Source organism: Gekko japonicus, unplaced genomic scaffold (assembly GCF_001447785.1).
Source record: "Gekko japonicus isolate JY-2015 unplaced genomic scaffold, Gekko_japonicus_V1.1 scaffold501, whole genome shotgun sequence".
NCBI lineage: Eukaryota > Metazoa > Chordata > Lepidosauria > Squamata > Gekkonidae > Gekko > Gekko japonicus.
This window is the reverse complement of record NW_015175985.1, coordinates 235563-259094: the sequence shown is the minus strand read 5'-3', so window position 1 is coordinate 259094 and position 23532 is coordinate 235563. Positions and strand designations below refer to the sequence as shown.

The 23532-nt window shown below is 41.6% G+C and overlaps 1 protein-coding gene across 1 annotated transcript in view; it reads left to right on the top strand.

Moving 5' to 3' along the window:
• The window catches only part of TBCD (tubulin folding cofactor D), a 380958-nt gene that overhangs the window by 248891 nt on the left and 108535 nt on the right, over window positions 1-23532 (top strand). The window contains exons 19-24 of the mRNA XM_015426300.1: window positions 4058-4138; window positions 5236-5309; window positions 5805-5922; window positions 7376-7430; window positions 12415-12437; window positions 19488-19519. Of these exons, the coding sequence (XP_015281786.1) occupies window positions 4058-4138; window positions 5236-5309; window positions 5805-5922; window positions 7376-7430; window positions 12415-12437; window positions 19488-19519 (383 nt within the window). The remainder of the gene's footprint in view (window positions 1-4057; window positions 4139-5235; window positions 5310-5804; window positions 5923-7375; window positions 7431-12414; window positions 12438-19487; window positions 19520-23532) is intronic.

Here is a 23532-nt window from a genome sequence, read left to right as displayed (position 1 = left end):
TCTGTGCATGCTAAGGAAGCAAAACTAGAGAATGGATCTATAGCAAATAGCCAGAAGTTTAATTTATTTGTTTATTTAATTATGTTATTTATACACCGCCTTTCTCCCTGGGACTCAAGGTGGATTATGTAGAATAAATCAATATAATCAATGGAGTGGGACATCCATTCTTTGTAATAGCTGTTTGTGAACATAAGCCCACCTCAAGGCTCATAACTACAGTTCTTATATATGTTTGAAGTCCCGGAAGACCTCTGAAGAATCAAGCCTGAATCCTTTGTATGTTTGGATTGTGTTCACCAAGCCAAACAAGTATCCTTTATAGCAGTTGAGACACCACTTTGACAGTATATATATGAACCAAGCTGGTACAAAACAACCACCATTAAAAAACCCCACCGTTAACATAATAAACTTAAATAATTGCACAGACATATTGTTCAGCATTCAACTGTACATGTTGGAAATGTGCTGATGATTTCCTGGAATAATGGCAAAATAATATATGTCTAATACGTTCCCATATAACACTCCTTACGTCAGGGAATCTTGCAATCTGAAGTGATATTGTCCAAAATTCTGCCTCATCATTCTGCATAATGTGCTAAATTCAAATGTGTTCTTGAAAATGTTCTTAAAACTCATAAAACAATATTATGAACTTAGAAGAATGCAAGTTAAGTACTAATATCCATTAGGTATAGGTATTAGAGGTTTACAGATCTTGGAAAAACTACCAGGGTTTAAATGTTTATACATGAGCCAGTTCCTCTTTGTTTGTTTTTTACTTTGATCCTAAATTACATTATCTCTGATTGTCCTTTTCATCTATAAGCTGCTCGGCCCACACTTGTCCATGGTATTCCACCCTCTCTGTACTCTCTGCTTTTCTTTGTACACACCTTCCTCCTACACTCAGCAAGTTTCTCAACTCTTTCTTTCGCAGCTAAACAAAAACAAGGAAATGTGATGGGTCAGAAAGGCACATCTTTCCCACTTGAGGTTTTGGGATATTTTTTCCTCGTATTTTCCTGAGATACTATAAGTAAGAAATTATTATAGTTAGAGTATCAGTTAAATTCAGCCTATACTGAAGAGCAGTGCTTTTTTCTCCATGGAATGCTGCAAGGGCCCTGTCCTAATCAGGTGCATGTTGCAGTGGCACCAGGCAATCTGGTCATTCTTGTACCTCTTCAAATGCTGTACCAGCCTGCCCTCATGTAGGGGACAAGATCATGTGCTGTCACCACAGGCTCTTGTGGCAATTTTTAAATAGCTGGATTTTCCTCTAAAATGGTGTCACAACATGTCGCTTGGCTCTAAGTGTGTGTGTTAAAGTGAATAGCAGCCATGGGGCAGAGGAGGGTTCCCCCTTTTGCCCTGTACTGTTCTGTAGGAAATCACTCTTCCCTCCTAATGTTTTCCCCATGGGAGAAAGTATGGGGATGACTGTGTGGTACCAGTGTACTTTTCCCCCCATGATACAAATACCAGGAAGGGTATATGTGATTTAAATTGGAAAAACAGCATGGTTTACCTTCCAACAAGGCTGCAGCACAAATCCAATTAACACAACTCCCCCTGCAGCTGCAGTAGGTTTTAAAATCTTTGTGTGGTCCAGTCATAAATCTCCTGCCATCTCATCTATTTGTATCCTGTTTTTAAACATGTACATTTTTGTTCTACAGGAAGTCCTGGCATGGTGCCTCTAGCTAATCTAGATTATATAGGTTTTATCTCAAAGGGATGTTAATTTATACAAAGTCCTGCTTCAAGTACATAATGCTGGACTGAAAGATCTTAAGGTGTTTTCCAGTCATACACTATGCCTTTAAAATTATTTTCTCCATGCCACCAAATCGTGGAATTAATTAGTTTAATACACCATTATTATTTTTTTAATTTCCTAACCATAAAGATTGAATGGTGTGTTTGTGTGTGTGTGTGTGTGTGTGTGTGTGTGTATGAGTTTGGGTTTGGGTTTTCATTCCAGTAACATTTAATTTTTATTTGTATTTCTGTTCTTCTCTTACACGTTCATAATGCTAGATATGATGATTGAATGGGCATCTTTTTATTATTGGTAATGAATGGACATTTTTTTACTAAGTAGTATAATGGTATCAAAAATAAATTTAACATACAAAGGGCTCTCTTCAATGGCTGTGTGTCTCAGCAAACCCAGGGAGACTGCAGGATTTTTGGTACTAATTGAAAACAGCTCTCAAGAAATGTTCATTCAACAAGGAACATTATTTAACTATAATGTAACGGCAGTTCTCTCTATTCAGCTCCTTTTTGTTATGACTTATTTTAAACACTATTTCAAATGGAATAAGTGAAGTAATACTCCAGTTACAGAAGTGACTTTCAGAACAATGAGATGGATCAAAGTGAAGTATTTGTGTATTCATAGATTTAGAGGCTACCGTGTTTCCCCGAAAATAAGACACTGATAAGACATATTTATTTTTTCTCAAGAAGACACACTAGGGCTTATACCACAAATGCATAGAAATCCTGCTAGGGCTTATTTTGGGGGTAGGTCTTATTTTCGGGGAATCAGGGTAATATAAGTGAAAGGTTTTTTGTTTGCTAAGACTGGGTTCACATATATTAAAATAGGTTTATAGATCCATGAACTAATTTTATCATTGCAGGAGGAAGTAATGAACAAACATTTATCAAACTTAGTGATTAAAATGTAATTATTTTAAATCAAAGTAAATGTAATGTCAACATTAACAGCTATTAAATTTCAGTTGTCAAAAATCTTACCTAGTTTTTAAGCCATGATTCACATTTATAGGAGATCTTCACTGGTTCCTTTTGTGAGGACTTCTGAGATGAGATATAAATTTCTTAGTTTATCTCAAGTGTTAAAAGTCATAGGTTGTTATTGTTGTCACATATGAAGATCTCTACAAAAATTGTTCAATTATAACATGCTAGCCACAAATTATTATAATAAAACAGATTACAATCCACAAGTGTGGATTACATGCACATTGTGACATACATACTTACACATTAAAGAAGCATGAACAGAGGAAATTTGTGAAAGGAGTTTTTTCCCAGTTCCTCCTTCCCATTGAAAGTTTTGTCCCCCTGAAAAGCAGCTCCTGAGAGTCAGGGGATTTTAATGGTGTGGAATATCTCCCAAACTACATTGGCAAAAAGCCCCTTTGTGAACTTGTGGTGTTTACAGTTCTACACCCATATTATCCGGATGACCTTTCTTAGGGCCTTGTCCTATGTTGGGCTGTACATACAGTAGCAGAAGAGCATTGTTCCCAGCAGTGTTCCCTCTAAGATGAGTTAGTGTGAGCTAGCTCAGTTTTATAGCCTCTGGCTCACGCATTTTTGTCTTAGCTCAGGAAGGAGGGCTCCAGAGCAAACTAATTTATGCAGTAGCCAAATTGCTTGCTCACAACTTTCATGCCAGCAGCTCACAAAGTAGAATTTTTGCTCACAAGACTCTGCAACTTAGAGGGAACTTTGGTTCCCAGTCCAGAGCAGTTTGCTGTTTAATTCGGCAATGAGAACCAATTTATACTTGTACTAACAGAAGCATGAGCAGTATTTTCAAAGTGAAGAGAAATGTGGTCAGAATTGCTAATTGCCTTAGCTTGGCATCCTGGGTGTTGTAGGAGTGGCTCTACTGCCAGTTGTAAGTATAATTGTGGTGCAGTGGTTAAGAGCAGTGGACTCTAATCTGGAGAACTGGGTTTGATTCCCCACTCCTCCACATGAAGCTAGCTAGGTGACTTCTCAGAATTCTCTCAGTCCTACATACCTTACAGGGTGTTTTTTTGTGGGGAGAGGGAGGGAAAGCAATTGTAAGCCACTCCAAGACTCCTTTAGATAGTGAAGAGCACGGTATAAAACCAACTCTCCTCCTCCTTGCAAGTACCCTTAAGTCTCTTTTAAGGACTTGGATCATTTGCGGGGGCGGGGAATTAATGCCACAATAAAAGGGAAATGTGTTGTTCTAAGAACAGTTGTTAAACATTTAAAGAAACTTTCCATTCTCTGTGATTTCCCCCTTTTCTATCAGTGTGTATATTGCTGGTTTTCCCGAGTATACAGAGCCAATGATCGATCACCTGGTTAACATGAAGATCAAGCACTGGGATGGGTAGGTTTAATCATGTTAATTTGGGGGTATTCAGTACTTTGATCAATGTCTATAGCCAACCTCTAAATTAGATAGTGAGCAGTAGGGATGAGCACAAACTGGGAAAATACATTTTGATTCATAGTGTGCCCAGTTCGTGAGCCATGAACCATCATGAACTTTTAGGCACCAAATGGACTGGTTTGGCTGGTGAGATTCATGACATATTAGAATGGCCCCTAGGCATGTTAGAGATGCCAAACTCACAGGGGTTCTCCCCCTTCTGCTCCTCTACCTGCCCTCCAAGTTTGGTGTGAATTAAAATACAGGGTTGGAGTTACAGCATCCCAAAGAAGGTGCCCCCAGGGAAGTGCTTTCAGGGGAAATGACAGATGCAGGTTCAGGAGTGTATAGAATGGACCCTGAGCAAACTAGAAATATCAAACTCTCCCTGATGCTCCACTACATGCCCTCAAAGTTATGTTGATCTGAATTTTGATAAGCATTTTGATTGAGCAGAGACTGTCTGGAAATGTATCCATTCACAAACCACTGGAAAGTTTGTGCTGGTTGACTTGCCACAGACTTCAGTTCCCAAACCATGAACCAGCCAAAATTCGTCACAAACTTAAGTTCAAGAGCCAGTTCATGCCCATTCCTAGTGAGCAGTACTATTTTTATTTCAGTTATTCAAAACTTAAAATTCGCTAAATCACAGTTAAATCTACAGGCTTTATTCAAATAGGTTGTGCTAGTGGAAAAAACATATATCCAGTATTATTACTTAAATTGCTAGAAGCATGTAAACCATGCTCCCCTTTGATATTTAAATTCTGAGCCCGTATTAATTACTTTATACCTTTATTTCAAAAGTGAGATGAATTCATATGTGCCAGTCGGATGTAGTCATTAGATAGAGACTATAACTCAGGATCCTTGGGTTCCACATTCCCAATGTTCCATGAAGCTCACTGGTAACCTTGAGCCAGTCACTTTCTCAGGGATATTATTGTGAGGATAAATTAGAGGGTGGCATAATTGTTTTGTCAAGAAAGTGGAACTATAATCATGCTATAATTACTAATCCATATTGACAAATTTCCTCCCTAATGTTACAGTGTTATTCGGGAGCTTTCAGCCAAAGCACTGCATAATCTCACACCACAGGCCCCTGAATATATGACTTGTTTTGGTGAGTATGAACAATCTTGTCCTAATGTAGTGCTTCATGATGCTTTGAGAGACCTAGAACTAGTTTGGTAAGAATCCAGGCAATGTTGCTAAAAAGACAGCAAGTAGGTTTTTCCAGCAAACACAGTAACAAAGTGCCAGTAATTCATGGATCAATATTCAAGGATTTATAGGATGTGGGATTTTGCAACCGTTTTATATTGCAATTTTTTCTTCCTACTTTTTATGGCATACTCCAGGGGATATTACAGGGACTACTGTAGAGTCATAGTGTGTGAGAATTTCTCCAAACTTTCTGTTTCTTAGTATGTGCAGCAATGATAGTTCTGCAGAATGTGTAGCATATGTACAGTAAAATAAATTTCAGGACAGAGAAACATAACTAATTAAATAATGTATAGAAGAAACCTTTTTTGTTAAATATTAAGCATTTATCCCCAAAACTTTACACTGGACAGTTAATTTAATTGTTAATTATTTCTTTGATCACTTACAGTTTTACCAAAACTGCTGCCCTTGGCAGTGGGCACAGATCTGCACACTCGTCATGGAGCAATTCTGGCTTGTGCAGAGATCACCCATGCCTTAAGTAAACTAGCAGAAGAAAATAAAAGGTAAAAAGACAAAATTAAATTTGCTAATACAATTTATGTTCAATCTGTGTATCTGTTTCCATTGTAATTAGGAAAGTTTAGGAAACTAATTCATTGAATTTTTTGTTTTTGCAGAATTGCAAAGTGTTTTAAAAATTAGTATTTAAATAAAAAAAGTCATACAATTCATTTCAGTATCATTAGTCGATTTAACAGCTGACCACATTTGTTATCTTAATTTGAAATGTGTGTGTCTTCATGGAGTTTTGTAGAGATATCGGTTTGATATATCACTAAGTTATAACTTGCTTGTTTTCCCAACTTTTTGCTGAATTAGACCCCAACATTTTTACATTGTTTATGCTCAAAGAAAGCATTCTAATGGATACTAAGTTCATCTGATAAATTGGTTATTGAAAGTGTGCCATATTTCTCCATATTTCAAGGTCTGTTGGAAATATCTGATGAGCTTTCTTGATAAATATGAACTTGGGAGGAATGTTTGGCCTATTCATGCATGCTGCTGCAATGGCTTCCAACCCTAAACTTAAGCTCCAATGCATAACTTGCCTTTCTGAAAGTTGAAAAGCCGATTAAGGCAGTAAGGGGAATTTCTCCCTAATAGGCCATTTCTCAGTGCATCGTGGAGAAGTGTATAATGGCGAACGAGGAGTAGGCAACAAGTGGTATTTAAGGCTTAGTAAGGATTTTCAGAAACATATTGCAGAGTAGCTATGACACTAAAATATACACATTATATTTAAAGTAGTAAAGAAACTCATCAGATAAGTGAGTTAGAAAACTTGGATTGTTGAAACGGTATGGGAATGGTCATAACTGTGCAATTCAGCTGCTTCTGATATGAAGTAGGTAAAGCCAATTGAATCTCCCTGGTTGTACTAGCAGATATTTTTTTCTTTAAGGCTCTATTATTACGTTAAAGATGTCACAGGATGTTTAAGACTAACATAAGGAGCAGTACAAGTTCCAGTTGGGTGGCACACTGGAATGTTTATTTCCCATGGAAGATGTGCACTGGGGGAAAGTGTTGGATATAGTGATGGTCCTCTAGTGATGGTCTGAAAAATGTAGTGTGATGTTCCTCAGGAACTGTGACTGGATCAAGTAGCTTGATTGATGCCTTGGTCTTCAGAAGGAAAAGTCAAAACCTATTCTTCTGCAGGTGGTCACCTGGGGGAGTCCCTCATAGCTGAAAGAAATATTCATTTTCTGTGTTAACTGTTTCATTCCTTTAATCTTTTTTCTGCAGTAGGGTTCAGCCCCATTTAAAAAAGAAAAAATATAGTGTTCAGAACAAAGACTTCTATCACCTTGAAAACTAATTGTGCCCTTTCAGGATGCCTCTGCATACTTAAGAAGTAAATGGTTATGTTACAAAGAACTTCAGTAATTGCTTAATGTAAAATCTGAACAATCTAATATTAAAGACTTCAAATCCTGTTTAACTTTGTAGGTCATCCTTTTTGAATGAGAAAATCCTGGAAGGACTTAAGCAGATCCATGTTGAGGTTGGTGCCAGTTCTATTTGCTGGAAACCTAGCTGGATTTCTGTAGTGCTCAGTGTATTTCGGAGTTGAGGACTTAAAACTCACAGCTGATGTGGGGGAGGGGTTTAAACGGAAGAAGGTAATGGGGAGGGCATCATCTACTTTGTCTCTTGTCCACCTGCCTAAAATTTCCTTTTCTGTCATTTCTTTAAAACACATTTGCGTGTTTAGCGGTAGTCCGATCCTTCATTGAATTATTTCTGTTGACAATGAGGAATGTGTATAGTCCTTCGTTTAGTCACCTCTAACAATTTTCTTAATTGATTTTTATGTATGAGTAAAAACTGCGGTAAAGGGGAGGTTCCAGTTAAATTCCATTTTTTTAAATTTGCTGGAAACATAGCTTCATTCTGCAAACATGTTTTTATCATTGCAAAACCCTGTTCGGTTAAGTACTATTTAAGGTTGCAGACTTGGGGCGCTTTCACACATGCTAAATAATGCAGTTTCAGTCCACCAACCATTTACAAGTGGATTTTGCCATTTCACACAGTAAAATCCAGTTGCAAAATGCATTGAAAATGGGTTGAAAGTGCATTATTTAGTTTGTGTGAAAGCACCATTGTGTATGCTCAGTGTTAGAGCAGGCCGTATAAGTCTATGTAGCCTGGAAAACATTTGATAATATTTCCTGAACTCAACTTCAGCATTCTTCTCATTAATAGATGGATGTTTACCACTAAATTTTATTAAAATTATTACATGTATGCTGAGGCCCCCAATCTTTTGGAGCTTGTGGGCTCTTTTGGAATTCTGACTCAGGATAGTGGACACAACTGCAAAATGGCTGCTGCAGCAAGTGGAGCCACAAAATGGTTGCCTTAAGAGGTGGTTCCAATCACAAACTGTCAGTGAGTAAGGTTATGCATAACTCTGAACAGTAACTCTTCAGCATGTTAGTAAGAAGCCATGTTTAACAGGATGCTTTTTAAAACGAACATATTGTTCAAAAATACTTTCTTGCATAAACACAGCTTATCTTCAGTCACACAGCAAAGATCCTTGTGCTATGATGGCAGCTGCTGTTGAAGAACTTTTTAAAAATCTGCACAGCCAATAAGATCTCCAGTGGCCAATCAGTAGCTCTTATGGGCAAAAGCCCCACCTGGCCTTACACACTTGGTGGGCACCTGGAAAGGTGCCTATGGGCACCACATTGGAGACCCCTTATCTATGTATATGTCCGGTCTATCCATCCAAGCCCCTGCTCCCAAGGAGCTTACTATCTAATCGAATAGACACTTCTCACTGGTGATCATGCTGCAGCCCCAGTGATGCACATTGGAAAAATATCACTTCTAAACACATGCAGTAAGTAATACATGGAAGTCTGTATGAAGTTAAAGTAATGGGGGCATTTTACATATAGGATTTAAAAGATGAGTGTATGGAGAGTTATCCTGCAGCTAAACTATTTATGGAGAAATGAAATACAGGAGCTTCCTAGACAATGCATTACAAACTACTGTCATTGGCTTGGATCCCAAAGAGGATTTTTGTGGCAGAAAGGGGGTGCGAATTTTACAGACACCCCCCCCCCACTCCTGGCGGTCCCAGTTTTCCCCAGAGGGGGAAAATATTTTAGGTTGCTGTGGCTGGGGATAAGGATGGGCACAGACCTGAACCTGAGCCAAAGTCTGGGCTGGACTTTGCCTGATTTGAAGCTCAGGAGGCATGGCTTGAAAATCACATGCTCGGCACGTACCTCCGAGTTTTTCACTGCGGCTCGGAACGTCTCGAAGAAGAAATCCCACCCAAAATTTTTTGCACGAAAATGTTGGTGGGGGTGGTATTTTCTAGCCCTGGAAACACAAGTAGGGCCCTTCCAAGCTTGATAAACAATGCTGCTCACCAATAACAGACGTACATCTCTACTCATCCTGATGTGAGGGGGGATATACATAAGTGCTGGAGAAGCATGTGTTTTCTTTGTTAGTTTGCATTGGGACTTTGGGAGGAGACGTCCTTGCATTAGCGGAAGAGCTTTGTTGTTGGGCATGGGTGGGGAGGATGATAATGATTACTACTACTGCTGCTACTACTACCATTATTATTATTATGGGGCCAGCGAGCTTTGCGTTTCCTGTGTTCCCTTGCTACAATTTTTTTCCTCATTTTGTTACTTTGCAGCTAAGGGTGGGTGGGCAAATCTGGGTTTAGTTATTTCACTTTCACATAGCATTTTTGTTTAGAGGGATTTTCCTGTGAGCTGTCTGCCTCCTTGAGACTTTTCTTCTCTTTTTCATTTTGTTTAACTTCGCTCCCTCCTACCTTGGATTGCAGTAAGACACCAACGCCTTGTCATTCCACTGCTATTGCTTGCGGTTGCCTCTTGCCTCTGCATCTCAAGCACCCACCTCATCCCACCTCTTTCTGGGTTTGTGTTGCCTGCACTGTTCCAGATTTGCTGCCTGGGGTTGTCCCATAGCTGAGTTACAATATCCTCCAATTCTTCCTGGTTTTTTCCTCTGACTTGGTCCACTGCTATTGCTTGGGATTGCCTCCTGCCTCTGCATCCCAACCTCACCCCACCTCTTTTTTGGGGGTTGGTTGACTGCGCTATTCCAGAGTTGCTGCCTGGGGTTGCCTCACTGCTCTACAGTACCCTATGTCCCAACTTCCTTTGGGGTTTTCTGACTGTATTTTCCCACTGTTATTGACCGTTTTTTCCCTCTCTCTTCAGTTCAAACACCCACTGTTCTGCTGTTACTACCTGGGTCTGCCATGCAGCTCCATGACGGGGTGGAAGGGGATGTGCTCATGGTTGCAGGCAGATGCCAATGCTTCCCACCCTGCACACTGGTCATGGGCTATGACTGCAGTCTCTCCCACCCGCAGCCTCCTCCCCAAGTACATTATTTGTAGCCTCTGCGCCCATTTGCCCTGTGTTATTTACATCCAGGGGGCTGGTCTTGACTGATGCTCAAGAGCCCTTGCAAGTGCCCTGCGAGCTGTAGCGCCAAAGTCTGCGTGGGAGGGAGGATTCTGATGCTGGTGATTCTGAGGGTGGTGGTACTGGTCGTGATTCATCTTCCTGTTCCACAGCCGGAGATTCCCAATAATGATTCCTCGCTGGTCCCTCTTCCACCGTTATGCCCCCTCAATCACTCCAGGGCCTGACGCCAGCAGGCAGTTGTGCCTACAAAGCACCCAAACTATGTGCATAGGGACACGGCTCCACTTTGCTGTGTGGAAGTACCTCCGCATCCTGCCCAGTGATCTATGTGTGGTGGAGTGTCAGGTGTGCCAGGCATGTGTACAGAGAGGACAGGACATACACCACTTGACTACCACCATTCTACGGGGGCACTTGCAAAGGTCACACCCGAGTTTGCTACCACTGGAGGAAGGTGTGCTATACTCTACCACCAGGCACGGGGGCACACCAGTACTCAGCGGGGGGGGGGGGCAGATGACAGGGCTACTCTGACAGGGGTTCTGAACACCAAGGTGGGGTCTCCAAGGCAGGCCACCCTAGAAGAGATCATGCTCACTGAGGCCTTGTAAGGTTGAGGGCTGAATAAGCCTTTAATTTGCTAAACCCTGATGATTGGGAGAGGTTCATAAGTTTGGCGGGACCCAACCTTGGGGGAGGGAATGTAGCACAGTTGTGGTAATTGCCAGCAGCTGCAAGTTCCTGTTATCTGAAGGGAGTGGCAGCACTCCAAGAAGTTTCTTTTTTTTTTTCTTCCTTTGGCTCTGGCTAGCACTGCTGTTAACTTTGCAGGAGAGACCAGAGTATCTCTAGTGCTGAAGTGATGCTGCCTCTGAAGACGGAAGTGATTCCTGTTCTGTTGCAACTTTGCTACAGAGTCTGTTATGAGGACTTACAATGTAAGAAGCTGCAGCTTCTCTTTTAAGAATTGCTAGCCTATGGACTCTGTGGTATAGCCAGGCCCCGAGGGGACCGTGGCTCTTCCCTGGGTCAGGGCATTGATCAGTAGGTTGAGGAAGGGCGTTGTTGAGAGGTTGCATCTGCTTTATCAAGTGCAGCATCATACTCCATACCAGGAAGCTTGCTCAGTGGAAGTGTGAACTCTGCCTCAAGGTGTGACAATTCCAGAGCCATGGACAAGGCCAGACACTGCAGTGGGCAGAGGGGGCTGAGGAGAAGGAGGAGGAAGGGGGGAGATACGCAGGTGGGCCCAGCCAGAAAAGAAACAAGCAAGCAAGAATCAGGAGTTTTGGTTGTCTGTCATGAGGTGTGAGGTCAGGAGCACTGCTGGGGGGGGGCGGTCCAGGCATGCGATGTCAGAGGATTCTGTGGACTTGATGGTCAGGGAGTTCCTAGCGGAGCCCCCTGAACCCACCAATTCTGACCCATTTGAGTACTAGGTGTACAAGACCACCATATGGCCTGATCTCGCCAGGGTGGCAATCAATCTACTTTCCTGCCCTCCAATCAACGTCCAGAGCGAGCAAGTGTTCTCTCACATGGGCCTCACCCAGAATCACTTTCTGACACAGCCACCCACAACCAAGTGGGTGGCTGCTAGGGTGAGAGGATTGTCCCTGCCCAGTTATCATGGTGACAGCATGAAACTGCCATCCACAACTGGGCAGGTGGCTCCCGGAGGGAGGATGGGCCCTGCCCAGTTGTCACCTTGCTGGAGCAGGGTCTAGGGCCCTGGGGGGCATTTCCCACCCAATCTGATTTGCAAACCAGGCCTGTTCGAATTTGTGAACAAATCAAACCAGGATTTCCCAGTCTGTGCCCTTCCCTAGCTTCTTTGGTGGATCCAAGCCATTGCTATGATAAAATGTCATTTTGATAGCTTTGAGTATAAAAATTTGTAAGCATTATTAAACCCCATTATAATTTGTTGTCTAAGTCCTTTATACAAGTTACATTTATACAATACTAAAAAAAAGAGAAAAGTCAAGTGGAGCTTGGCTTAAATGGAACTGTCTTCTTGACCAATTCAATGTCAATTTTCTCTTCCAGCTTTGTCATCGTCAGTTGTACCGGTAAGAGAATTAATACCAAGTAGCTTGTTTTATCTGGGATAATGGTGTGTGAGCATGTGTGTGTGTGTGTGAGAGAGAGAGAGTCTCTCAAAATACATAGCCAAATAAGTGTCATGTGGTTGCTCATACAATCTCACCAAAAGAACTGAAGTGCCTACATTCATATCAGCTATATGCAGAGGCCTGTATTTGGTAAGGGCAAACATAATATATATTGCATGTAGTCATAGCAGAACTTCTGGCTCAGAGTAAGTAGCATAGCTGCCAGGCCCAGGGCTGAGAGTATAGTCCAGTATTAGAGATTAACTCATACTGTGTACACAGGGAAAAGTATGGCAGCCTTTTGTAGGGACCTTCTACTACCTTCTGCCTACATCCCTCAGCTTCCTCCATAAACTATAAAGATATGTCTGAAAGTCATAAATTCAATCATTATAACATTTTAGATTAGCCCAAATTAGTGGGTCATTTTACACCATTTAGAATTCCGAGCGTTGATTCAACACATTTGAAAATGAAGGACTTGAAAATTTCATGTTGGTCCTTCTTAAGATTTTTTAAAGGTCAATAGCTGTTTATGTTTGGCTCCACTTTGAAATCAGGAGCATGGGGGTGGGAGAGAAGGGATCTGTCTCTTCCACCCCACAGGATTTGACCCTACAGACTGATCTCCTCCCATGTTGTTAATGATACAACATTTTTAAAAAATGCAAAACCAGGATGCCTGTCTTTTCCCCTTCAACAGCTAGTAGTGCTGAGATGTTATGTTTCAAGGCTACTTTCCTTCCACACCCACACAAGGATCTATGTAGAAGTCTTTTTAAAATTCTTGTGAAAATACTATGACGGACTTCCTGCATCATGTCTCTTCTGGCCCTTAGAAAGGAAAAATCGTCTTACCAGCTCTAGCACCAGTGATCCAACTATTCAGCTAAACACCACAGCTGTTTGTAGTATGAGAATTTAATTATGCTTCATGCCTAGTAATTGTTACATCTTGAATAGTGCTTGCTGAACAGAGCTTAAAAGCTCACATATACTCTGAAGCATATATTTCTCCTTCAACACCATCATATGCAAGATCATACCATTTTTCAGGAGATCCCACCTTGGGTCCTGGGATTCCTGTGAGGAAAGCAATTATATAAATATTATAAATAAATAGATTGATAAAGTAGATTAAATAATCCAAAATAAATAGTAACTGCTAGTTTTGCATCACTATGAACATTCTATGGTAGGCAGTCTGTATTCATTCACTATCAGCTACCATTGCCTGGTTCCTTTTCCTTATTTGCTAAAGCAGATCAGAATGCCCACATTATCATTAAGAATCATGCACATAAAGTGTTGGAAAAAGTTAATTCTTTAAAACCTAGAAAAAACACAATACGATAGCATTGGCTGACCTCTGCCTCTATACAAATGGCTGGTTTTCTGGATATGGCAAAACATACATATTCTTCTAGAATGACTCCCCCACATTACATAGTGGGTAAAATGCACTGCATGCTCCTTTAAGTTACGTTAACTTGCCATGGGATAGAGTGGGGGAGTGAGAAGAAACAAATGCCTGGCAACAGCTAGCCAGTAAGCATCTATGCCTGTGTGATGCTGGCAGTGCATTTTTAACTTGTGTGCCCCAGGTGGTAGTTTACTACCTTTATTGTTATTGCAGTGATGAGGTAAGATACAAAAGTACACTTGCTTTGAACCCTAGAGAGTGATTTCATAAGAAGTGTAATCATATATGTTTTTATCTTACTTTCTGTGGCCATTACAGCCTCTTTAATTTAGCATCCCATATAATTTTAATTCATTGTTATTCTTTCATGATTTCAATAATGAGAAGGAAGTATGGGAGCATAAAAGCAGATATAACTTTGCTTCAGGGTTTGGACCTTTGTTGCAAAGGAATGTAGAGATTAGAAACCACTGATACACCTTAAAACTTTAGTGTTTTTATTGTTGTTAGTGGTGGTGTCTGCAGTAACAGTTCAATGTATGTGGAAACTAAAGAATTCGTCGAAATGAATATTTTACATATGAACCATTCATCCAGGAGGAAAACTAGCTTCATTTGGCACATTAGCTAATGTACTCAAGTATCTGAGGTAATGTACCTAATAATACTAAAACCTCATGTTTATAGAACTTTTCAGATGTTGTTCTAAACTCTTTTAATGTCAAGATGGAACATCAGTACAATTTGGCTTTTTTTGTCACAAAATGCATTTATGGGTCTCACAAGATGTTTAATAAAATGCTTATCTATAAGGCTTTCAACTTGCATCATACTTTTTCTCTAATTACTTCCTTATAAAGGCTTTTTTAATGTTTATTGAGTTTAAGCATAGTAGAACACATAAACAGGAACTGCCTCCACAAATATAAAACTGTACATACAAATATAGACCAGAATTGCAATACAAGGCATACACCAGCATTGACATTCAATCTCAAACCCTACGCTGTAACTAATTCTCTATGAGGCTACACCTATTTTAGCATCAAGAGACTAAATAGAGAGAATAATAATCCATCCCCAAATTTGTAATAGGGGTATGCCCCTCCCTATATGCCTTAACAAATGGGGCCCAGTTTAGCATACCCGTGTTGGAGGGGACAGACTGGCATTCCTTCTGCTGAAAATAAGGTGGAGATCAAATCTCTGTCCTGCCTTGGGATCTTTGTCTTTGGCCATAAATTTAGGAGAATTATCAAAGGGTCTCTAGTGAACTTGTAGCTAGTTATGCGGTGTACCTCTGCTATAATCTCGTCCCAGAACCCTGCAACAGATGGTCACGTCCATCAATTATGAAAGTAGGTACCCTTATCCCCACATTGCTTCCTGGTTGATATGCGTTAATTTAACTGGAGTGAGGTACCACCGCAGAAGAAGTTTAGTGGATTGGGTGTGAATGGGAACCAAACGAGATTTGTGCATTGGTGAGTTCCATATTGTGTTCCATTGATCAGCTGTAAGTTTCCTATTCAGGTCTTTGTGCCACGCCTGTTGATAAGGGGTTAACGGTAAGTCTGAGTCGGACAGAAGTAGGGCTTTTAAAATTATAGTTTCAGGATATTAAAATGCCATTATATGGCATATGGAATGTATTTAAAATGTATGATTTGCTTTCCAACAGGGCTTCTCAAAACAAGTTACAAATATTAAAATGTTAGAAAAATATTGATTTAAAAATCATCTGCTATAGAACTTAACAAGATCAAATTCAATAGCAGTTGGTTCCTGTAGACCAAGAAGGGCACAATGTTAAAAGCCCACTCTGATGTTATGACCACTATACTAAGGTTGTGTGGGACCACTAACCAATTATTTTCTGTGAATTTTAGTGAGAAGGTGGGACGAGGGGGAAGAAGGCACTTTCTCAATTGTTTCCCTTCAGATCATTTTGCAAGAGCCCATCCACTTAGCCTTTAGTATGCAAGCAGTCTGAACAAGCTCAACTGGTTTTCTGAAGAGTAGTCAGGTGTAGTGCCCTGAAGGTTTCCATCTGAGAAGTGGTTTCTTGGAATTTTGAGTAAATAGCTGCAGTCATTTGTCTAAGAACATCATCAAACTGCTTATAATGTTCTGTTTACTAGTTTCTGATAGGATGATTTCTAGTACAAAAGTAAGAGTAATAAGAAACTAATAAACACATTCTCAGAGGACCAAGCGATTACCTGTAAAAATTAAGAGTAACTCTGGCCAAAAGCACTGATGTTCTATCATAATGTGATAAGTCATAGATCCTGTGTAACTAATGTTTGGAGACTGTAATAGAGAGGATTTTTCTGTCTGGTTGCAAGTACTAGAACTCCATCATCCAATTAAATTGATTTTCAGTACATAGAAGATAAACCAAAGAGTTACTTCTTGCAGTGCTTAGATAATTGATGGATATAAAAAGTTGGGACAGATAGTTTCTGGAAGACTGTGAATATGATCCATAGGAGTCTGTTTACATTGAGTAAGGCCATTGTTTCATATAGCTTAGTATTAAAGTGTCCTTTAAGACTGTCATTATATTCCTGAAAACAATGTGCTAAGTGATATGGCTCAGTAGGAGGTATCAGTAACACTGATTCTAATGTGGTTGTGTTCACGGTATCTCTGTAGGGTGACTTTTCTCATTTTTGCTTGTTCCTTCAACCTTTAATTAGTCCCTGCATGCTTATAACATAGTGGTACATTTGTAAAAAACTGCTGCATTTAAGCTTCCTACTAAAGGTGAGCATGAATGCTGCCTGATTTGCCTTGGAAAGAACATAAAGTGGCTCTCTGCTTACAGTACCTCGAGTTTACTAAACAGGCATGTCATAACAGATCCTTGAGGCTCAGAGCTTCCTTGTGGGAAAAGGCAATGATTGCCAACGTTTGAGGCAGACCCATGGAATCCCAAACAACAGGAATTGGTTTCGGCACTTCCACTTCTGTCACCAATTACTAGGACTTCAGCAACACTCTGCTGAAATGTTTCCCATGCTTTCCAAAGACTAGGACTGTAGATGTCCTTTGGTTTCTAGCATGGATGAAAACACCATGCTTTGTCTGCTCAAAGTTGCTGTTCATTAGTCTCCTAACTGATGCCTGTAGCTAAAAGTCAGATGCTAGTGCCTGTTCTTGCCATGTCTCCATCTTCACCCTATGTTTTGGCATGTTCTTTACTGTTCCTCCTGCACACTAGATAGTAATGTAGATAGATTAATGGAGAATAGGTCTATCAGTGGCTACTAGCTGTGGTGATTGAGTAGAACCTCTGGGATTCAGAGGCAGTTATCCTCTGAATCCCAGAGCCAGGCGGCAACATCAGGGGAAGGTCTCAGCCTCTATGCCCTGTTGTTGGCCATTTTATGAGACAGGATGCTGGACTAGATGGACCATTGGTCTGATCCAGCAGAGCTCTTTTTTATGTTCTTAGTGCCTTTTCTGGGATATAATGTTACCTCAGAGACTAGATTCTCCACCTGTTTCCTCAGGGAAATTGTTGATACAAAATCTTTTTCTGCCTTACATGTTCCTCATACCTCTGCTTGTCTAGAACCACATACAGTGACTGCGGTCTCACACACTAAATGCATTGAAAGTGGATTATTTAGTGTGTGTGACCACAGTCAGTGTGTCACAGATGGTTGACTTTTTAGCATGAAGTTATCTCTCTCTATTCTGGGTATTTGCATAGTCAAGATTAGGGGTGTGCAAAAAGAACGCCGGTATTTTTCGACTTTGGGTAAATCAGACCCAAAAAATATTGGTAAATGCCGAATTTCCCCAGTAAAATACCGGTAAGGTATTCGGATTGCGGCTATATACGGTATTCCTGAATATATTTGGGTCCGATTTACACCACCAGAGGGAAAGGGGGCATGTTAAAATGCCTTCTTTCCTTCTGGTAGCCCGTAGAGATTTCCTTGTCACAGCCAGTCAGCCGGGAGTGAAATTGACTAGGGAAAGCCTCTGCCTTTCCTTCTCCAGCTGATAGATTGTAGCTGGAGAAGTGCAGGCAGGGAACCTAGGCATGTTTAAAATGCCTTTCTTTCCCTCCTCGAGATTGGGGAGGGAAAGAAAGGCATTGAAACATGCCCCCGCCCCATTTCCCCGAGCTTCTCCACAAAAGCGGAGAGGCTCAGGGAAAGAAGAGGGCATGTTTGCATGCATGCCCTCTGTCTTCCCAGCCTGCCTGCCACAGCGGGCAGGCTGGGGAGATGAGGGCATGCATGCAAACATGCCTGAGTTCCCTTCCTGATCTTCTCCAGGTGCCCCATGGCTATGGGACACCTGGAGAAGATCAGGAAGGGAAGCAGGCATGTTTGCATGGCTGATATTCTCCACGTGCCCCGCAGTCATGGGGCACCTGGAGAAGATCAGGAAGGGAACTCAGGCATGTTTACAATGCCTCTCTTTCCCTCCCTTCTTTCCCTCCCTGATCTCGGGAAGGGAAAGAAAGGCATTTAAACAAGCCCCCCCCCACACACTTCCTCAAGCTTCTCCGCAAAAGCAGAGACACTCAGGGAAGGAAGAGGGCATGTTTGCATGCCTGCCCTCTGTCTTCCCAGCCTGCTTGCCAAAGCGGGCAGGCTGGAGAGACGAGGGCAGGCATGCAAACATGTCTGAGTTCCCTTCGTGATCTTCTCCAAATGCCCCATGGCTGTGGGACACCTGGAGAAGATCAGGAAGGGAAGCAGGCATGTTTACAATGCCTCTTTAAATGCCTTTCTTTCCCTCCCCGATGTGGGGGAGGGAAAGAAAGGCATTTGAACATGCCCCCCCACTTCCCCGAGCTTCTCCGCAAAAGCGGAGAGGCTCAGGGAAGGAAGACGGCATGTTTGTATGCCTGCCCTCTGTCTTCCCTGCCTGCCCGCCACAGCGGACAGGCTGGGGGACTGAGGGCAGGCATGCAAACATGCCTTTCTATCCCTCCCCCACATTGGGGAGGGAAAGAAAGGCATTTAAACCCAACAGCTGACTGGCTGTTAGGTTTTTCGGTATAGCAAAATGAACCCGAAAAAAGGCGGATAATTACAGCTTTTTCAGGTTCAGCTATACCAGTAGCCGAATACAGATCTCTGATCTGTATTCAGCTTATGATAGGGTATTTTTTTGGTTTGGCTATAACCGAATGCACACCCCTGGTCAAGATCAAGGACAGATCAGGGACTGCTGCTGCAAGTGGTGTTTATTACGCCTTTACATGTTCTCACTTTTCATCAAATTTTAAATTGTTTTAAAAGGCCTCCAGACTTAGTGTATGAGCAAGTGTGTTCTTTTTTCTCCTCCCTTTCACTTACCTGAGATGTAACATTGTCATGTTGTGTGTTTTCTGTACCCTGTAATATCACATGCTGCTTTCCACAAAACAATCAACATGTTCTCTAAAGTTGCTCAGGAAATATGAAATGAGGCAAGAGTTGATTCACTGTTATTTTAGGGTTTTGGCAAAGCATGGAGTATTACAGTTGTGCACTGGTTGTCCTTCGGCTTCCTGTGTCATAAGAAACAATGGTAATTAATTATTCAGTCAATATATATATATATTTTCTTTTCAGGGGTTTAGGTGGAGAACTAATGAGACCTGCTGGTATGTTATATGGCACATGTTAAGTGGCCTTTTTTTAGTTCGTACATTTATTGTGCAATCTGTAGTGTTTTGTATTTGTGTTTTTGTTCTAAAGATTTGGTATGCTAACTATAAATATACTCCTGTAACTTAAACATCGCTGTTCTCAGTGGGGTACTGCCTTCCTGGGATCTGTATTCATGGTACTGTTGAATCTGTACTCTTCCCTGAACCACTCTTCTTCACTCTCCTCAACAAGAACAGCGTCTTACTTAACAAAATATACTTCTAATTAAAAGTTATAGAAATAAAATACAAATGGGTCCCAGACTGGCTGTGCATAGTTTTGGTAACCATCAGCAGATCACTTGTCTTCCTTAAAACTACAGCACAAAGGATGAGAGCAGTGGAATAACTAAAGCAGAGATAAATTTTAAGCTTTGACTCTGGAACTGAGCCTTTCTGTTCTCTTGAACAGGCCAAAGGCACACTAGTCCATCTCTAGTACTTTAGGTTAGTCTTTTGGTATATCCTACAAACCCTGATAGTTATTCTCATAAATGGGATCTGTGTACATACGTTACATTCTTGAGAGATCTCAGTGTATCCCCATTTCCTGCTCTCCTTCCCATCCACCAGTTAGCCTGTGTTTACCCTTCTCTTCCTCTGACAGCCTCTACCCCAGAAAACTATAGCCAAGTTGTGAAGTACCAGCCACTGGAGTTGGGTTGCCAGGTCCATACCTGCTGCCAGTGGGGTGATGGAGGTTCCCATCCGGGATCTTCTGGTGTGTGTGCATAATGCACGCACCGCAATGACATCACCCAGATGTGACATCATCACACTAGGCATGTTGCCAGGGGGACACTAGCATTTAGCCAGAAACTCTATGGTACCATACAGTTTTTTGGCCGAGTGCTAGAGCGTCCCCCTGGCGATGTACCTGGCATGATGACATCACTTCCAGGTGACATCGTCGCACCAGGCACATTGGCATGATCCCGACACTTTGGGGGTGGGGCTCCCCCTGCCAGCCAGATCCGGGCCTGTGGATTGGGGGCCCCTAAACCAGACAAACCCTCGCTCCCATTGGGCAATAGAAAGCGTACACTGGAGCAAGCCTAGTTGCACAATGGGAAACCTACAAGGACTTGCAGAAGCCACCTCATTTCCACTATGTCCCCCTATTTCCTCTTCCCTTCCTCCTGACAATACCCATCTCCTTACTTTTCTCTGCTTTCTTCACTCCTTCATGCCCACCAACTTGTTATCTGCCCCTTATCTTCAGCTCCACAATGGGAACCCAAGGCAGTTTACATCATTCTCCTCTCCTCCGTGGTATCCTCACAATAACCCAAGGACATAGGTTAGGATGAGAATATGTGGTGGGCCCAAAGTCAATCAGTGAACTTCTATGGGGCTTTGAACTTGGGTGTCCCTTATAGAAACATAGATCTGGAAGGGACATCAAAGGTCATCTAGTCCAACCCCTTGCACAGTGCAGGAAATTCACAACTACCTCCCCCAGTGACCCATGCCTTATGTCCAGAGAAAGTTAAACAAACAGGATCAAGGAGGAATCACAGGCAGAAAACAAAAATAACTCCCCAGAGACAAAAAAGTCAATTATCACCAATGAATGCAACTACAGACTAATTTAAATAAAGGATCATAACAATTGCATTGTAAATAAACAGAAATATTCTAAATCATTACAGTAATTTCACAAGAGATTACAAGTATATTTAACACAATATGAAATGCAAATGCTATAGATTTTAAAACCAACATAGACAACACTTTCAAATGACCACAAATTTAAAGGAGGTGCAATAAAGGTGACAAATGAGCCACCTCAGTCTATTATTCTCTTCTCTAAATTTTAAGAAGGCATAATGAAGGTAGAAAAATGCCACTTCAGTTGTTTATCTCTTCTCTCTATGGCAATGGGATCGATAATATGAGCCGTTTCAGAGCAAAACCTTTTTCAAGAGGTGTAGGTATCTTTTTCCATAAGCAGTAAAAATTTAAAGGTGCAATGACCAAGGCACAATGACCATTATAGGAACAGAGATGGAGCCCAATAGCCTTAGGAGAAATCCAAATCACAATGGAACACAATGTAAACACCATGATCAGACCCTGCCAACTTTTTTTCTTACAGAATTGCTTGACCTAATTTTGAAACTTAACTATGTTAGGTTTGACCAATCTTTTTATGTCCAAAAATGTGACATTGCAATGGGAAGCTCAGAGGCTCCCACCCTTGCTAATTTATACATGCAGGCTTTTGAAAATGAATACATTCTTTTTAAGAGGAGCAATCCTTATGTGGCCAATATTAAACTGTTTAAGTTTATAGGTGACATTTTTATTTTGTTTACAGATTCCAAATTGGTGGATTCTTTTTTCAAATGGATTAATACTTTACATCTACGTATAAAATTTGGCATTATAGTAATCACCACAGGGCCGTGGTGGCTCAGAGGTTAAGACACTGAGCTGCAGACCGGAAGATCTGTAGTTCGGCCGTTCGAGACCCTAGTGCTGCATGACAGAGTGAGCTCCCATCTCTGGTCCTAGCTCCTGCCAACATGGCACTTCGAAAGCAAGAAATTGCAAGTAGATAAATAGGAACTGCTTCGGTGGGAAGGTAACAGCATTCCGTGCACCTTGGCATTTAGTCATGCTGGCCACATGACCACAGTGAAGTCTTCGGACAGCACCGGCTCTATAGCTTGGAAATGGAGATGAGCATCACCCTCTACAGTCGGATTCGACTGGCTTTCGAGCAAGGGAAACCTTTACCTTTATAATAATCACACCATTAATTTTCTTGACACGCTGGTATATGTAAATGCAAAAAATAAACTGGCAGTCAAACCTTACCATAAACCAAATGGTAAAATATCCTATTTATTTTCTTATTCTTACAGAGGTGGATCTACTGTGAAACTAATGAAGCTTATGCTTCAGGGCCCCCAATCCCAGGGGGCCCCTGAAGCAACTTTAAAAAAAAAATGAGTGAATTTTTCAACAAAAATTAATGGAGTTTTTAAAGTGTTTATTATTAAAAGAAGGCTATTTTAGTGACAGAATCATGAGACAGTGGGTTGAAGTACTTAACACTGACCTTAGAATGGAGCATGCTCAGTGTTATAGCATCCCCTATTGTGGGCTAGTTGTTCCCAGCAGCCTAGCAGTTCAGCCTGGCCCAGGAAGAAGCAACAGCACCATAAGGGTGGGGGAATGCCTGCGTTTCAAAGCCAAAGAGCCAGTGCTGTCCGAAGAGTTCACTGTGGTCATGTGGCCGGCATGACTAAACACCAAGGCGCACAGAACGCTGTTACCTTCCCACTGAAGTGGTACCTATTTATCTACTTGCAATTTCTTGCTTTCGAACTGTTAGGTTGGCAGGAGCTGGAACTAGAGACCAGAGCTCACTCGATCATGCGGCACACTCAGGTCTCAAACTGCTGAACTACTGACCTTCCACAGCCTGCAGTTCAGCGTCTTAACCACATGAGCCACTGCAGCTGCATGTATACGTTTCCCTAACTTTCATCCTCCATAACCTGAAAACTGTAAAGCATGGCCTAGGATATTTTTATTCACACAAGTGACTTTTACATGTACGATAAACCAGTACAGCAATTTTAATCAAAATCTGAGATGTAGTGGTGTAGTTTGGTGTAGTGGTGAAGTGCGCGGACTCTAATCTGGGAGAACCAGGTTTGATTCCCCACTCTTCCACTTTCACCTGCTGGATGACCTTGGGCAAGCCATAGTTCTGGCACAGCTGTTCTTGAAAAAGAGCAGCTTCTGTCAGAGCTCTCTCAGCCCCACCTACCTCACAGGGTATCTGTTGTGGGGAGGGGAAGGGAAAGGAGTTTGTAAGCCACTCTGAGACTCCCTTGGGTAGTGAAGGGCGGGGTATAAATCCAATCTCTTCTTCTCTTCTTAAAAAAATTGATGCTCTGCCATGGAATAACCCCATTGGATAAGATAGCAGCAGTTACTCAGACCTTCTTGTT